The sequence below is a fragment of the Calliphora vicina genome, chromosome 5, assembly GCF_958450345.1.
Source record: "Calliphora vicina chromosome 5, idCalVici1.1, whole genome shotgun sequence".
Lineage (NCBI taxonomy): Eukaryota > Metazoa > Arthropoda > Insecta > Diptera > Calliphoridae > Calliphora > Calliphora vicina.
The window spans coordinates 55,546,600-55,564,239 of record NC_088784.1 but is presented as its reverse complement, the minus strand read 5'-3'; the positions used below and the strand labels follow the sequence as shown (position 1 = coordinate 55,564,239).

At 30.9% G+C, this 17,640-nt stretch overlaps 1 protein-coding gene, 2 non-coding genes and 1 pseudogene across 3 annotated transcripts in view; all 4 read left to right on the top strand.

Annotated features, from left to right (window-relative positions):
- Gp210 (nucleoporin 210) overlaps positions 1-17,640 on the top strand; it is a 168,170-nt gene that overhangs the window by 8,495 nt on the left and 142,035 nt on the right. Inside the window, exons 8-15 of the mRNA XM_065512218.1 lie at positions 52-148; positions 214-346; positions 405-611; positions 680-790; positions 4,353-4,481; positions 4,577-4,776; positions 4,856-5,122; positions 14,639-14,764. Coding sequence (XP_065368290.1) covers positions 52-148; positions 214-346; positions 405-611; positions 680-790; positions 4,353-4,481; positions 4,577-4,776; positions 4,856-5,122; positions 14,639-14,764 — 1,270 coding nt within the window. The remainder of the gene's footprint in view (positions 1-51; positions 149-213; positions 347-404; positions 612-679; positions 791-4,352; positions 4,482-4,576; positions 4,777-4,855; positions 5,123-14,638; positions 14,765-17,640) is intronic.
- LOC135962591 (small Cajal body-specific RNA 8) lies at positions 836-967 on the top strand. The gene has a single exon (XR_010576679.1). It is a non-coding gene; the product is annotated as a small Cajal body-specific RNA 8 (non-coding RNA).
- On the top strand, positions 2,552-2,683 carry LOC135962600 (small Cajal body-specific RNA 8). Its single transcript, XR_010576688.1, has one exon. It is a non-coding gene; the product is annotated as a small Cajal body-specific RNA 8 (non-coding RNA).
- LOC135959724 (uncharacterized) lies at positions 5,820-6,726 on the top strand (annotated as a pseudogene).

Below are 17,640 nucleotides of genomic sequence, written 5' to 3'. Positions count from 1 at the left end.
TATGATCGCAATACCGATATATATTAATACAACCTTCAACAATCATTATAGATATGTTATTACTGGCAACAATTTAGGTGAAACTAAAATTGTATTCAATGCGGGTAGCGGAGATTTACTGGTGTCTAGTGAACCTAACAATTTGCAGGTAAACAAATATCCATTTCACTATAAATGATTAAAACATAATGAGAAATTATTATATTTATCCAGGTATTTCCACCGCTACGCTTGTATCCACGAAATTCAACTTTAGTGGTGGGTTCAAGTGTACAAATCTATTATCATGGTGGACCCCAGCCCGATGTCAATATTGTATATTTTGTCCACGACAAGAAAGTGATAAGTAGGTTTCTAATTTAATAACTTCCATATTTTGGTTCTAATTAATGTTTTTGTTACAGCTATGGAATCGGCTATAGTTACTGCAAATAAATTGGGCGAAACTAAAATAACTGGCAAATGTATAATGAAAAATCCAACCAATGGCAAAGAAGTAGTGATATCTGAAGATACTATTGAAGTACATGTTTTACCTTTGATGAATATATACATTAAAACACCACTCATTAGAATACGTAGTGGCGCTGTTATGCCAGCTTCTATATGGGGTAATATAAAAAAGTAATACATTTTATTATGTTTTCTTTTAACACATTTTTTTTGGTCATCTAACTAGGAGTTCCTGATCTATCGCCCATGGTATTGGGTACATTGGCTAACATGCACGTCGTTTGGTCTACAAATCAACCCGATGTTGTAAATATTTACAACATTTTCGCTGATGCTGGTAAGAGCTTTATATATATATAAAAATAATGTTCTCCTTTATATTTTGAACTATGATACAGCATTAATTTCGGTTAGATAATCCGTTAATGCTCACAAAATGTTCATATAATAAATGTTCTTCGATGATCGTGAATGGTTAAGTTACAATTCAGGAACAGATACGGAACATACAACTAAAACGTAACGTATACGTCTGCCACAGAATTTTATTTCGAACAAAAGATAAATAAATTGGGTGTTTTGCTTCTTCAAAAAAACAATCTATTCTTTTTCTAAATGAAATTTTATTTTGTTAATTTTCTCAAATTTCTAATCAATTTCTCATTTTTTGTTTTGATATTCAAAACCTTTCTAAATATAAGCTAAAAAAAAGAATTGCTAAAACTTGAGGATATAAAAGTAAAATTAGTTTCCATGTCTTATGGGAATGGACGATATCTCGAAATTACTTTAGTAAATTTAATGATTCAGATCAGCATATCCAAATTAGTAAGAATCAGGGACCCGAAATAACTTAAATAAGCAATTGGTTATAGAAAAAATAACTGCAAAAAAATAGGTTATCCCGTAATAACAATTATAAATAACTCAAAAAAATTTTAGTCTATGATAACCATTATGAAAATTTTTAATTTTTTTAGGTCTTTGATAATCATTATGAAAGATTTTTATTTATTTCGGTCTCTAATAACCATTATGAATGATTTTTATTTTTTTGGTCTTTGGTCTTCGATAGACTACAGCCATTACAAATATTTATACCCTACACCACCATAGTGATATAGCGTATAGTGCCCCAAGGACGAAGTCTATTGAATTTGGTTAGAATCGGTCTATTATTTCTCCTAGCCCTCATACGATTGTCCTATCTGAAAATAGATAATCCCTCATAAATATCTTAGTTATATAGATATCCAAACTAAATTCAGCACAAATAAGTTTTCTAGAAGTCGAACTCTCACTACTAAATTTTGTGACAATTGGTCCATAATTAGTCATAGCTCCCATACAAGGCCCACTTCCGAAAACCATTTTCACGAGTATAGATTTCTTAAAAAAGTTAGTATTCAAATAAAATTTAGCACAAATAAGTTTCATATATACTGAAGACATGTCACATAATTTTATGGCGATTGGTCCATAATTAGTCATAGCTCCCACATATTGCACATTTTAAAAGAAAACTCATAAATATTTTTGATTCTTATGAAATTATGAAACGATTTATCTTTCTCTGTCTATTTTAAAATACAAGAAAACCAGGTCCATGCGACTAAAAAACTTTGTTGGTACTCATAATGTTTACGGAAGACAAAAAAAAAATAAAAATCTTTAATAATAGTTATCAAAGACCTAAAAAAATAAAAATATTTTATAATGGTTATCAAAGACCAAAATAATATTGGTTATTTTTAACTAATATTCAGGGACCATTTTTCAAAAATTCTTGATAAAAAATTATTTCAGGATTTTTTCCAATTTTGGTTATAACAGTTATGTCCCTGGTAAGAATACATATTTTGTATGTGAAAATTACACAAAATTATTGAATTAAAAAGTAATTATTGTAAAAATAGAGGGTTATAAATTCAGAAATATATTTTTTTTAAAGAGAAAAATTACAAAAATATCATCGATCGACCATCATTATTATAAGTGTCGAAAATTACTTAAATACAATAAAATTATATTATCGTTGTCGAGTAGTATCGTTGCGACAATGACACTTGTAATAAGTCTGAATGTTCCCCTTTATATTTTGAACTACGATACAGCATTAATTTTGGTTAGATAATCCGTTAATGCTCACAAAATGTTCATATAATAAATGTTCTTCGATGATCGTGAATGGTTAAGTTACAGTTCAGGAACAGATACGGAACATACAACTAAAATGGAACAGTATTGAATTTAGTCCCTCGATATACATATTTTGTTATTTTTTCGAATAATTCTGACTAAAACCTGTAAATCTGACTAGCACAGGAAGAAATTTACAAAATAAAGAAGAAAAATATAAATGGTGGACAGATAACACCAATAACTTTTGAAAGCTATACAAATGTGTTCTAATATACAATAGTCGGGTAATGCAGCCCTATATGAGAAAATTTGATTCGCTTTTTCGATGCGACAAATGTTATACATATAATAAATTTATATCTTAATAATTTGTAAAATAAGTTTCCAAAAATAATTGACGATTAATAATAACAGTTAAAAAAAATTATTGGAATAACACAACAAACACAAGAAAAAAATCCAAAAAAAAAATTTATTATTTAAAAACAGAAAATTTATATAATTTGAAAGTATTTTTTTTTTAAATTAGTCATAAGTTCGTTTATTATAATTAATCTGTAATAATTCAAAGAATATCACTGAATATTAATGTTTAGACAATTGGCAAATTGGAATGCATTTTCTACCCTGCCAAGGACGTCATCAACAATCTTTATTGTATCAATACGATCCAGATTATATATATTTTATGGCGTCGCAAATGAAACCACTTAAATTAAAGATTTAAGACCAATGTCGTAATTCGTTTCGAAAGAGTACTTTTTCAAATCAGACTGTACATATGTATATAAACAAATTTAAAGCAGTATTATTGTCAATATAATTTCTAAATATATGAATATCGTTAGAAGTTTTAATGTTAAACAATTCCTTTAAGAACTTAAAATTCCAATTCCAAATTATTCGACTAGCAACAAATTAGAAAGTATTTGCTTAATCTGTACAGAATTAATATTTTAACTTATAGAAGAGAACTTATAAAAAAAATATCTAAACAAATATTTCTGATTTGAAATACTAATTCACAAAAACTACATAAAACGAGGTATTAAGGTACAGAGCGGTAGTTGAATAATGTTTTTCTAAGCTATCCTATGGAGCCACATTTAGTATCAATATATAGATATATTTATAAGAATTTTGGTATTAAAAACTGCTAAAATCGGTCCTCGACATATTCACTATATCACGGATACTATAAACTTGTTTTAAAAATGTTTTTATTATTAATTTAGTCACTTAGTCTTCTAGCACCTTGAATATTTCGAATTTTCGAACATATTCTGAAAATTCTTTAAAATTCATGAAAACTTTTTTTTAAAGTTCGAAATTGGAAAATTGAAAGGTTTACGAAAGGCATTTGATATACTATTAAATTGAATTTAATCATATAAATTCTATAATGTAATAAATAGTTTGATTTAAAGTTTATTTTCTTCTTTTTAGAGCATTTAAATAAAAAATAGTTTTAAATATGTTTTTTATTATTAAAATATATTCAAAATTTACTTCCCAATCTCAAATTCCCCACTCCTTAGCTCAGCCCCCACAATAAATTTCAGTAGATTTATTTATAATGAATATTTAAACTGGGTATAAAAATCAAAAATTTATTAAAATACATTTTAAATTCCAATAAGTTATTTTGATGATAAATAGTTGTTTCCATTCATATTTCATTTTTAACAAAATGTATATTTATGTAAGAAATTAAACAAGCTTTATATTCCTATTTAATAAATCTATTTTTTTTCAAGGCATTGAATATTCTGATACTGATTTAATTTCTGTGCGCATTAAGGCTTTAAATCCAGGCAAAGCTAAAATTCAAGCAACAGTTCAATTGCCAGGTGGTCAAAGAATTTCCTCATTTGTTGAAGTTGTTGGTAAGTAGTAACACAAAGAAAAAATATAAAACAACAAACTTTTTAAACTTATATTAATTGATACTTAAATTGAATTTCACACATTTTTTTTTTAGTTTTTAAAACACTGGAATTGGAACATCCCAAGCGTATATCAACCGATAGCATTTTATTGGCACCACGTAGTTCCATACAATTGAAAGCAAATTTGGAAGATGTCCTATACCGCCTATCGAGTGACAGCAATTCAATTGTTAAAGTGACACCAGATGGCATTGTACGCACTCAAGAGACTTTGGGCAGAGATTTAGTTATAGTACGTACTCAATACAATACAAAAATACGCAGACACATATTCATAAACTACTTTTTTATGTTTTCTTTGTTCCATTAAGGCAAAAACTTTCGACCAAACTTTGGCTATTGGCATTGAAGTGAAAAATGTTCAATATATTTTGGCCTCACTGGAGTATCCAACATTAAAAATGAAACAGACCGAAGAGAAAATACCACGTGGAATGAATTTCGTATTGAAAGTTTCATTGCATGACAACTTGGGCAATGAATTTTCTCACAATATTGAAGATGTGAATGGCTTAAAATATGATTTGTCGCACAAGGATATTGTTGATGTTCAAATTGGCAATAATTTAACCGTGGCGGTAAGTTACAAATACTCAAATAAATACATGTAAAGTGTCCCACTTAAGTATACGCATTTTGTTATACATACTATGAAAACAAATTTACAAATTCATTTGTAATATTAACTATACGTCATCATTTTTAACCCTTCGTAAATGCGAAATCGTACTGGAACATAGGATATCTCAAAAATGCTATATTTCATTTTCTAAAGCTTTCCGTCAATTATGAGCCATTGTATGAATAACAACATATACAAAATTCAGAGTGGGACCATGAGGGGATCACGAGCTAATAATAATTTCCTTATATTTCAAAGAATAATGGAAAAACTTGAAATATATTTTTAGGCATATCTTTGTAATTAGTTGTGCGATTTTTATAAACTTAGGATAATAATTTGAAACATATCCTTTAAGCAAGGATATTTTTGAAAATAGATATCCCATTTACGCCATCCTTATATGCTCCAATGAATGTTTAAGAAGGAGATTAAGGAATAATAGAATTTTAGATATGTCTGACAGTCAGACTGATCATATGAAGTGAGGTCTGGTGTTGTTATGGATTGCTGGACATCCTCAAATGAACTCGGCACTATTCATTACCCTATTCAGACGTAGATCCCAGTCGTTGCTTTCGTTCGGAAAGGGTGACTTAAGGATACTTACTGGATTATTCACCGGATATTGCGGTTTAAAGTATCACAAATTTATGTTAGGTAACGTTGAGAATGAACAGTGCAGGTTTTGTGGACTTCATGCCGAAACCTCTGAACATGTTCTATGCGACTGTCCAACGCTAGCAATATGCAGAACTAAATGGCTAAACAAGGCCCTCAAGGCACTAGCCGGCAGCACTTGGGGTATGGACAAAGAAACCTTGCTAGCAACCTACAAGACGATTGGCCGGTCAGTGGTTAACTATGCTGCTCCAGTGTGGTCGCCTTCGCTAAGTGATACTCAGTGGAGAAATATTCAAAGCTGTCAAAATGCAGCCTTAAGGACCGTCACAGGCTGCCTCCAAATTACCTCCGAACACCACCTTCACGAGGAAACTAATGTTCTACCCGTCAGGGAACATAACGTCATACTGACGCAACAGTTCCATTTGGGATGTCACCGGAGGAGTCATCCAAACTTCGACATCACACAGTTGGAGTCTCCCCCGAGGCATGTCAGACAGGACCTTAGAAAATACGAGGAGAGCATACAGAGTTATGTGCAGGATCGATCCATTTGATCGCAGCTCGTATTTGACAGCTTTGTACAACATTCATAGAGACGCCATCAATTCCACGGTAGCAGGATACCGTATGAATGTCGTATTTGGAGGTCGCCCACCATCGATAGCAGACGCCGTATAAGTTCTACCGCGTAAAACAAGAGTCGTTCTGGCACAACTAAGATCAGGATGGAGCAACAGGCTTAATGCCTTCTGCTCTCGCATAGGCCGTGTCGTCCTCAACTTATGCCCAGCATATGGTCAGGGTCCCCATGATACCCTCCACATTTTCAACTGTCCAGCCAGGCCTACTTCACTACGTCCAGTAGATTTATGGACCCACCCAGCAGAAGTAGCATAATTCCTTGGACTTGATCTTGCAGAACCCTCAGATTAAATATTGTAAAATTGTTGAAGCTGATACAACAACAATAACTAAATGGCTCGGAAGGGCCTTAATGGACCCGGGGAACGCAATTGATCTCTCACCAAATAGAATACTTGGACGATTTTTTGTTTCAACAATGTATTTAAAAAAGTGGATTTTTAGGAAAATATATTGAAACTACATAAGCGATGAAAAAGTTATATAGAATTGAAGTTGAGCGAATTAATATCATTTGATTGAAATCAGTTAATTTCATTTGTAATTTGGAAGCATTGATGGTCAATTAAAAAATTAGTATAAAAATATGGGGATAGTTATTCCCCAAGAGTAGCGGGTTTGTCTGGTGTATTTTCAGATATCGGGAGTCAGTTGTCGCATTGAGAGTCCAAGAAGTTGTGTAAGTTTTTGTTTAGCATTAACATAGAGATGCCATTAGTATCGTTGGTAGTTAGCTAGTCTATCAGTAAGGGTGTTGGGTTTCAGAGACTCCTTTTCACTACAATGAACTAATCGCCTTCGGTACTATGTTCGTTGAATTAAGTTAATATATTGTATAATTTGAACTTTTACTGTAGCATAAAATAAAACAAATTTAAAAAAAATTGATTTTTCATTTTGAAAAAAATTAAAGCTGACCTATGTTTAGTTAGTTGTAATAGACAAGAAATGCTTGCTAAGTTTTTCTATATAAATCAAGATTATTTCTGTTATCACTAAAAAGTTTAGTTGTTTCGTTTTAATATTTACACCTTCCCACAAACAGCAGGTACATATAAGCGTTGTCGAGTTAAAATTCAATAGAGTTGCTGCCAGTTTCAAAAAATAAGTTTTGTCTCATTTTGTATAGAAAAAAAAGTAAGAAAATCTTAAAACAAAAAACTTTTTACCTTCATGGGTTTTGAAACAAACTACTCTTCTATGCAAGGATATTTTAAGTATGTCACCTAACTATGACAATACCTTAATATGTACGTATAGACATGTATGTTACAGTGGATACTTAATTAAAATAAATTTATTAGAAAGTAAAATCTTAAATTGTCCTGCTATTTACATCAATTATAAGTGCTTACCTTTAATAATTCGAATCATATTTAAATCTCTAATTGCTTAGATGTTACTCAAAGGTTGTAGCGTCTTTGATGCAGACACCGTACTTTGGCCACACGTTTTCAACAGCACTGACCGCACGTAAACCTGGAATTAAAAAGAAGAAACTTGTGCTAGAAAAAATATAAAATTAAAGCAAAAAAAAATCCACAGTAAGCGTCTTACAATCACAGCCAGGGATTTCTTTCATTTTTTTTGCAGCAATAGTTTTTATTTTCTCTTTTTCATGGTACAATGAACACATAAACTTGGTTTTGGCATGACACTATACTCTATACTCGGTTAGGGCTGCAACTAAATAAATGAACTACGCCAAAATGGGTGAATCTTTTAAAAAAGAATGTAGAAAATCTCAAGCAAAAGTTTTCTTTTGCGTAATTTGAATGACCCATATGGCTATATGGCTTAAATGCGCCAGTGGGTTTATATTTCTCTAAATTTTTATGTTTGTACGAACAAAAAACGAGGGTTATACCTACAATATTTGGAACGTCATCGAATGGTATGTGAATCTGGTCGGAAAACACAAACTAGACAATATGTATGTATAAGGTTTGAAAACAATATTAAAAGTTATGGCGATTTTAAGATTTCTCTTGAATAATTTATAATTTTTTATTAAGTTTTCACACATTTTTGGAGTGGCCCTTGTATATGAATGCTTATAAATACATTATACATTTTTAAATCCTCTTCATGGAAAAATTAATGATAGAATGAATATATTGCGAAACGTACTGGGAACAACAACGAAACTGCTCATTGTAGTGATAGTGCGACTACAATGACATTATGCTACTTCTAAGGAATGTCGTGAAATGATTTTGTATAAACAAAAAACGTTCAATTAATTATTTTCTTCCAAATAAACATTTGCAGAAATTTTAAACAATCAATTAAACTATTATTTCACTGAAGCCGAATATTTTTTAGTGGTGCGTAGCTCTTTCCAATCGGCTGTCTTTTGCTCCAGTAGTGTACATCTTTGGTGGTTAAAGTATTACACAACGGAGATTATCCTCTATAATAACAAAACCCACATTACAGAAAATATCTGATTGATTCCATGGTACATTCTTTTCTGAATTTCGGTCCTTATATCCTGCCTTCAAATCAAGGCATTTGCTACCAAGAGTATCCTCTATAACCACTAGAATCTCAAAGGGCCTATGAATGGACTAGTCTTGTGGCACTTGACCTTTAGGAAACTTTTGATACTGATACAAATAACCAAAAATACGAAGAAATGTATTGTGAATTATTTGAGTGGCCGTTCGTCGTTTGGTGATCTTATCCTACTCCAGATCACCCATCAACTGCCAGCAGGAGTATCCACCATTGCCACAGGGCTTTAACTAGCTATCGAGATGAGAATGGAATATTATTGTTGTTGTAATAGTTCCACCGAGCGTTCTTTCCTGAGAAAAAGAACGTTTAGTTAATACAACTGTCGCTGAGTTGACAATCTTCGGGTCGTTCCGGACCGAATTTCAATTGTCTTGGGTACTATTTTTGTGGCACTTATCGCTGTTACTGCTTAACTTCTACCTCTATAAAACCAGTGGAGAAAGCTGTCAAACGCATCATTAAAGGCCATCACCTACATATTTAAATGTACAGCCAACCCTACTCCACTACGTCCAGAGGATTTATGCTGTTGAAGTAGCACCATTCCTTGGACTTGACCTTAAAGCAAAACACCCTAAAATCAACTTGAAAAAATATATTTTAAATTGTTCCTGCTAGAATTCTTCTCCTTTTATAGCGGTATGGAATTGTTCATCTGAAAGTGTGTTAAAATCAGCTTTCACAAAATTAAGAACATTTCAAAATATTCAAACATTGCTGAAGGTAGTTCCTGATATTTTTAAGTCTTTTGCTACGAAATGTATTAAGCTTTTCGTGATTCATTATTTTTAGGAGCATAGATCGAAAATAATTTAGTTTGATAAAAAGTTTATGACATTGAAATATATTTTACTATGGTTCTTGTAAATTAGTACTTTAAAATACCCACTCGATATACTTATGTAGTTTTTATATTAAAAATGTCCATTACGTTATATGATTTCTTTCCATTTGAAGACTAAAACTATGTACTTGCAAAATAATAATAACATTTATAATAAAATGTCAATAATACTTTTAGCTTTGTACTAAATATAACATATTACAATATACTAGTTGAACTAGTGGTAAACAGTTAAATGTGTAAAATAGCAATTCAGGACATCCCTTACTATGGGATGTAGACCTGCAAAACATGCATACAAACTTATTAGAGTTGTAACATAAAAATGAAATGCATTACGACACTTTATAATCCCACATGGTAACGTTACGTTTTTTGTTGCTGTCCTTATTTTTTTTTTTTTATTTGACCAAGTTTTAGAATTTTTATAGTAAAAACATACACACAAATAGCTACAAATAGAATGGATATTTTATGTGTGCGTCGTTGCTGTAAGACCATACGTTTTTGTGTTGGTCTCTATCTTAGATGGCCAAGTGAGAATGTGGTTTGTTAAAGTTGATGTTTGATAATGGTGGTACTGGTGGTGCTGGTGGTGGTGGTGATGCTGGTGGTGTTCACTAAGCTTTTTCAGCACAAACTTAAACTTATAAACACTGCACCATGAAACATCGTCCAAGGAAGGTACACATTTTGTTTGGACTTTTGTGAAAAACCACAACAACTTACTATTAAATTTGTTTTTGTTGTTTGTTATTTTGTTATATCATTCAACAACGCATCTTTATACAAGGGATAGAAATAAAGGAGGTTTATTTCGTTGGTAATCTTGTTTGTAATATCCTTTAAATCTGAGATTTTGAACTACTTTTCTACGTTCACAATTGTAAGACTACAATGTTGTTGTACATACTTTTTAAATTTTGTATTCTTTGGTATTTAAGTTAATAAATTTTAGTTATTTACGCAAATTACACAAATTCATAAAGATTGAATAATTCATTTGTAAATTTAAGGTTCATTGGCATTATTCAACATAAGTGTTTATGTTTTATTTTTTTCCATCACTCTTAATTGAGCATTACCCTTATGATAAAATGGACAAAAAATCTGGGTATGAATAAATCATACCCTGTATTTTTGTCCATTTTATTCTTAATTCTGGGTATGAATAAATCATACCCTGAATTTTTGTCCATTTTTGAGGTACAGAATCATTTGAGGATGTATTGCTACATATCCAGAAAATATGTGAATATTGAAAAATAAGAATTAAGAATATCATAAGGGAAAGTTCATTCCAGCTGTCCCTGAGTTGATCATCTTTGGCTGAGTGTTAGTCGAGTCGTTCCGGAGCGAAGATATAATTGTCGTGGGAACGACTACATTGTATTTTATGGTGTTCAAACGTGCTTCATGCTGTTATATACCATCTTGAATTTGAACTTGTCACCTTCCAAAGCTTGGCTATCAACATGGAACGTCATCTTATTACCCCAGGTGAAAATTCCCATTATAAGATCTGAATGCTTGAAACCCGCCAAAATTTTTGCATGAAATACACAACAGACATAATAGTATCCGTTTCCATTATGTAGACACTAAAATCAATTTTAGTTTATCAATTTTATGCTGGCATAGTACGCATTAAGTTCATTTTTGAATAGTATTTTTTAGTATAGTTTGCTGACCATGAAAACTCATAAATATTTCACATCACCAGATGTTTTAAGTTCCACTCCTCCGAGTTTTGGAGACGTGCAACAATCCACTTTATACTCGTATCATCAGGTGAACAGAATAAGTTTCGTTTTTTCAGTTTCACTCACAGTCCTTTGGTTTCCACCCACAAAGGACTGGGATTGAGACATGGTAGGATGAAATTTTCTCAAATTCAATAACTACATCATCGGCGTATGCAACTAATTTTACGGTCAGCTATATAATAAATAAGTATAAAAAAACGAAACCTAACTATTCACCAATGCGTTCGACTAAAGTGTTCAAAAAAGATCCATACAAGTCAACTTCTAGAGTAATAGATTCTCCCAATCAAACAAAGAAAAGCAGTTGCAGCTGGGCTTTAAAGCTATAGAGCTGCGACGAAACCATTTATATTGCAGAAAAATCGCAAGGCTCGCATTAGATTTGCTCTTTAACACTTGAACTGTTGCTCAATGGAATGCCGTTTCCGACGTCATGACGCGTCATTTGACGATTTAAATGGAATTAGGAGTTCGATGACCTGTCAATAACATACTAAATTACAAATACTGCACTAGTTAAGCATGAAAGTTGATGTGTTATGATGTGGGATTGCTTTTCTAGTGAAAGCTTAAGACCTTTACACAAAATTTACGGTATTATGCTGCCTCATGCCCATGATAAAATGGCCCAATGGATATTTCAACATGACAAAGGCACATCCAAACACATCCAAATTGGTAAAGGTGTTTTTAAAACAGGATGGCGTTCACCCGACCTTAACCCTATAGAAAAAGTAAATAGTAAAAATAAATCGGGAATAGGCACAAGATATCCAAACAAACTGTAGCAAGCTATAAATGAGGCATGATCTACTTTTTCAATGACAATAATAGAGAATTATGCTATGTTCACACTTGGGGTTTAAAACGCGTTTAAACAAAATGTTGATTTAGTTAATCAAAGCTGTTCACATTACATTTAAGATGATTAAGTTGACAGTAAAGTGATTAAGTTGACAAATAAAAAACAACAAACAAATATATATTTCCCTAAAGCATTAAAAATGGAAAGAAATACTTTAATAAAGTTATCAGCAGATTATTTATACTTATTAATGATGGAATTGTAAGAATTTATGGATTATTTATGGTTGTTTATGAAAAATTTATTTATCGGTAGTACACTAGAAAGGTACGTTCATTGTGTCCGATGCTACATCATCATCAGTCTGAGGTATGTACAGGTAATTCTTCGAGATTAATGAAATGATTAAGATTAAATCATGCCAATTTGAAGTGATGGACAAATCATTTAAATGTGTGGATAATCATTTCGATTTTGATGTGATTAGAGCTTAATCACGTTTGAGATGATTAACTCTGCAAATGTGAACATACTATTACCCATTATTTTGTTTCTAAAATCTTTACTTTCTTTGGAATTGGGAAAAAAGTTATAACTATAATTTTGTTAATATGTTTTGACCGATACAAGATAATGTAGTTCGTAGTCCCAGATATTGCTTAGCACAACCGAAATAATGTTATCGAGTCCAGGTATTTATTATTAGTCTTATAATAATTCTATCTATATAAGTTTCTGAACTGGAAACTGACCATGAGCTATCACTCTTTTGAATGTGTCTCTATGTTATTTGAATATTATTCGTAATTGATAACCCACAGCAAGAAATCCATGAAGCTTTTTTCGCACACTTACATATATACATTTCAGTCTTCAGCTCATCTAGAGATCATGGCACTATGACCTTTGATCTTTACTGTTACACATTAGTAAATTGTTCTCATTTACTGATATTCTTGCTGAACCATTGGCTGTGGTGTGCATTCGCAACGCAAATTTAGTATCAATTTCATGCATATTCTACATGCGTGTTTTGTCAGTCATAACTCATGTCATGCTTCATTATCGAGAACTTTCACGAACCTTCTCCAACTCAGTAAGGAATACCTGGTCTACAGCGAAACTCATGTTTCACGGAGGTCATAAATCCAGATATTGCATGATACACCCATTGTACTTTCAGAGGTTTACCTTGTTTATACCCAGAGCTTTTACGAAAGTAGGTGCATAATTGAATCTACACTCCGAAACAACCTGATTCTCTCGGACAAAGATTGTTAATCTGCGATAGCTGTACCATATGAAAGTTTTAAAACAAAAAAAACAATTGTAATCTTCTTTATGTATAATTCTTCTGTACGTGTGTTAGTAACTGAACTCCTCCTTAACGACTGGGTCGATTTGGATGAAATTTGTTGTGTGTGTTTGAGTGGGTCCCTGGATGGTTTAGATTCACAATTGACCTATATAGGAACAATGGGCATGGCACCTCCCATACAAAGTAAAAATTTATTATTGCATATGTGGAGTCTTCATATAGTGGGAGTCTTCAAACTTTGTGTGTGCTATGGCAGAACAACGTTTGCCGGGACAGCTAGTTTCATTATAATATAGAAAACGGAAAAGGATTATGAGTTTAAAAAATTTTAAAAATTTGTTTAAATTAAATTTTATTTTTTTATATTTTGTATGATTTGGAAAATAAAGTAATGTACCCTAGTTTCAATATTAAATCTGTGCTTTTTACACCTTTAAGCTATATACTGTTTTGATGAGAAATGGATTTCTAGAAAAAAACTTTAGAATTTCAGCAGAACTTTAAATTTTGCATGGCAATTACAAATATGTAACCAAATATTATCGAACTCTGAAGAGTAAAGGTTCAAAAACTCAGTCTTTTGATCGAAATGTTTCGTTTCGTCCTACATACATTATGCAATCACTCTTTAAATATTTGTGATGATAGTGTTTCAGGAATTTTTGAAATATTTATATTTATATAGAGTATTAATACACATGACAGTATCTATCCTTATTCACAGGTTCAGCCTTGACCGACTTTATATTTCCAACATGTTATTTAGATCTTACATACACACTCTGATATTGAGTCAACAAACGTAAATGCATACATACATATAACTACCGACAACATATTTTATTTATCTTCATTAAATTATAGTAAATCATATTATTTTGTTTTTGTTTTTTTTTTTAAGTTTATTTTGGTATACAACTTACATAATTGTTTTGTTTCATCCATTTCAGATAAATCTGCCACGTGAAACGAGCAACATGATTGCTATAAGTTTAAAAGATGCTACTGGAGTTCAGCATGCCGAGGATTATATTAAACTGTCAGTTGGTGAATCTAAACATATTTATCCTACTAAGGTAAGAAGCAGCAGGACGTTTTAGAACAACACACAATATGTAACTTTAGCGTCTTGAATTTAAATTGAAAATTTTACTCATGTTTCTTGCAAAATTAAAACAAAATAGGAAAAATAGCAACCAACAAATGTAACCAAAGACACAAGTAAAATCTAGAGTCTCTAACAATTTGACTTGTATATGTGTTGTTGCTTTATTACATAGTTTATGGTCTGCCACATTGATGGTTAGGTTGTACGTACCATCATCATTAGAAAAGTTTTTATAAATGCTGCTAAATATCGCTGGTATACACGTAAGGGAGACTGAACAAATTATACATGTTTTAATATAAAGTGGAAAATACGTAAGGTTTTTTTATATTATACAAATTTTAAAAATATATATTTTTTTTTAAAATTCGGATCCTTTTGGTGCGGAAAGTGGCAGATAGGGTGTAGAACTGTTTCGTGCAGAAAAATATTTATGTATTTTATTTATCGATTTTAATGAAATATTTAGTTAAAAATGTATGTTTACATACAATGTTTGTTTGGTAATTTTAGTGCGTACGTTTGGATCATTTTACTTCATAGTTCAAATATTTAACTAATATTTGAACTAGTTCATTTATAGAATGTAGACCTGTCCCCATTCAGCTACTACTGTATCCTTATCACTGAAATTAAAATGAAATTAATATATTCAAGTCGCTTTTATGCCCTATAAAGGATCTTATCCATTTGAGTGCATCCAGTGTTCTGGGATCTGCTTTGAAGTGTAGGAGGCTGCTTTGAAGTTATGGTGATTAACTTGAGTTATGCTCCGCGAAAATCCTATGTATGTACTAACATTCTACATTCTAACCTTTAAATTGTAAGCCCATTTCCACTTGCGTGCTCGATATGTTTTATTCCGAGACTCTACACTACAAATACTTAAATACGAGTACAAATATACATAGATACGTCATTTTATGTTCACATGTACGTATATTTTTGTCATAAATCTCCCAGCAAATACAAAGATTTTATAACTCATTAAATTTGTTAAATATCCAATTGTATTCCATTATACATATTCCAATCAAATGAAATCTGAACATTTTGTAAATTGTTTAAACATAATTTTGATATTTTTAAATTGATTTGTATAAAATTTATTGCTTAAATCCATGCTACAATTATATAACGAAGAATCATTAGAAATTACGTTCTCACTTATTCTTTTCCTGAAATGCCAGTCATATATCACTAAATCTTATATATAAATAGGCCACACGTTTTTTTGTGGTACACTTTTAAGTATGTTATTGTCCACCAATATTGATGAAACATATATGGTTTAAAAGATTATTTTCTCTAGATGTGCACAATATAATTTTTTTTTAATTCTTTCCTTAAAAGTGTTAAAAAGCGTTTTAAATTTGCTTGAAAAAAAAAACAAATTGTTTATGCACATCTAAATACACGTGTATTTGTACACAAACGTGAAAAATAAGTTTGCGTATACTCAAAGTAACTGTATAATTTCGTTATTAGTGGTCGAATTTTTAGCACCACGCGATGGCAAATGTTGTGTTATTTACGATAATTTTTTTTTATCATTTTTATCGGGTCAATTTGGAATAAAAAAAAAAATTTCTCAAATTTTTATTATTTTTAAAAGGAGTCAAAAATTATGCTGGTCTTTGAGTAGTTTCAAAGTTATGGGCAATTATGTGCATATAATTTTAGACAATTTTAACAAATTTTTCAATTTTCAAATCGCGATATTTTTTACATCGGAATAAGTTTCCATTGAAACAGTCACTGATATGTATGTGCTAAATTTCATTAAAATCGGAGATGGTAAATCCGACTGCTGTCCGTTTCCACATGGATCCTCCCATTAGTAGAAGTATTGTTTTTTTAATTTTGTTTTTAATATTTCAGTTGTTAGACGTAACAAGGCTTAAAATTGACAACTCTCCCTAATATTATTTTATCATGATTATTATAATTACGATAGATACCGATATCGAATTATAATAAAATGTACTAAATTTCTTGCTCCATATCGAATGCCATGTATGTGAAATAAGAGAATCACGATCAATTTCATTCGATATCGAATGCGGCAATTCGACCCCTGAATTTACAGTGAATTACGATTCAAAATCAAATAAATGTGTTGTTATTTAGCTGCAAGTGTTTGATATTGATAAATTGATTGAATTTGTGTTTGCTGGGTTTTCATGCATTTGTTGCATACTGTTAGATTTGCCATGGACCATTTTAACTAAAATGGTGATTTTCTGTTTAGTTGTTGTTGTTGTTACTCCTGTAGTTGTTGTCATCGAGAAGGAAAATGTCTGTGACTGTGTGCTAGTGTATTTGAAGATGTGTTGACAACAATTTCTGAACAAGTTGGAAACACAAGTTGCTGTTGTTTATATTTTTACTGTGACTATTACATTCATTACACAAATATATGTATGTATGTGTGTATCTTCTCATAGATACTCGATTTTTTTGTTCTATTTTCTATTTGTATTTTTATTGGTCATTATTTTTTTGTTTGTCAATTTATTTACTTTATTTTATTGACATTTTGAAATGATGTAACAGCAACGTAAACAAGTTTAATCCATTTAAATACCATTTAAAAGGATTAAATCTTTAACTTTTTACGTGATATGTTTAGTAAATTTTATACATATTGTAAATTAAATTCAAGTGTTGTAAGTACAACAGGCATATATAGTACATATTTAGTTACAAACTATTTTGTTACGTCTTAATGCAAAATTTAACATATGGAAATTCAGAAATCCCAATTGATATTGAGAAAATACAAATTGAAATTCAGAATAACAAATTTATATTGACCTCAATTGAAATTGAGAAATCGAGATT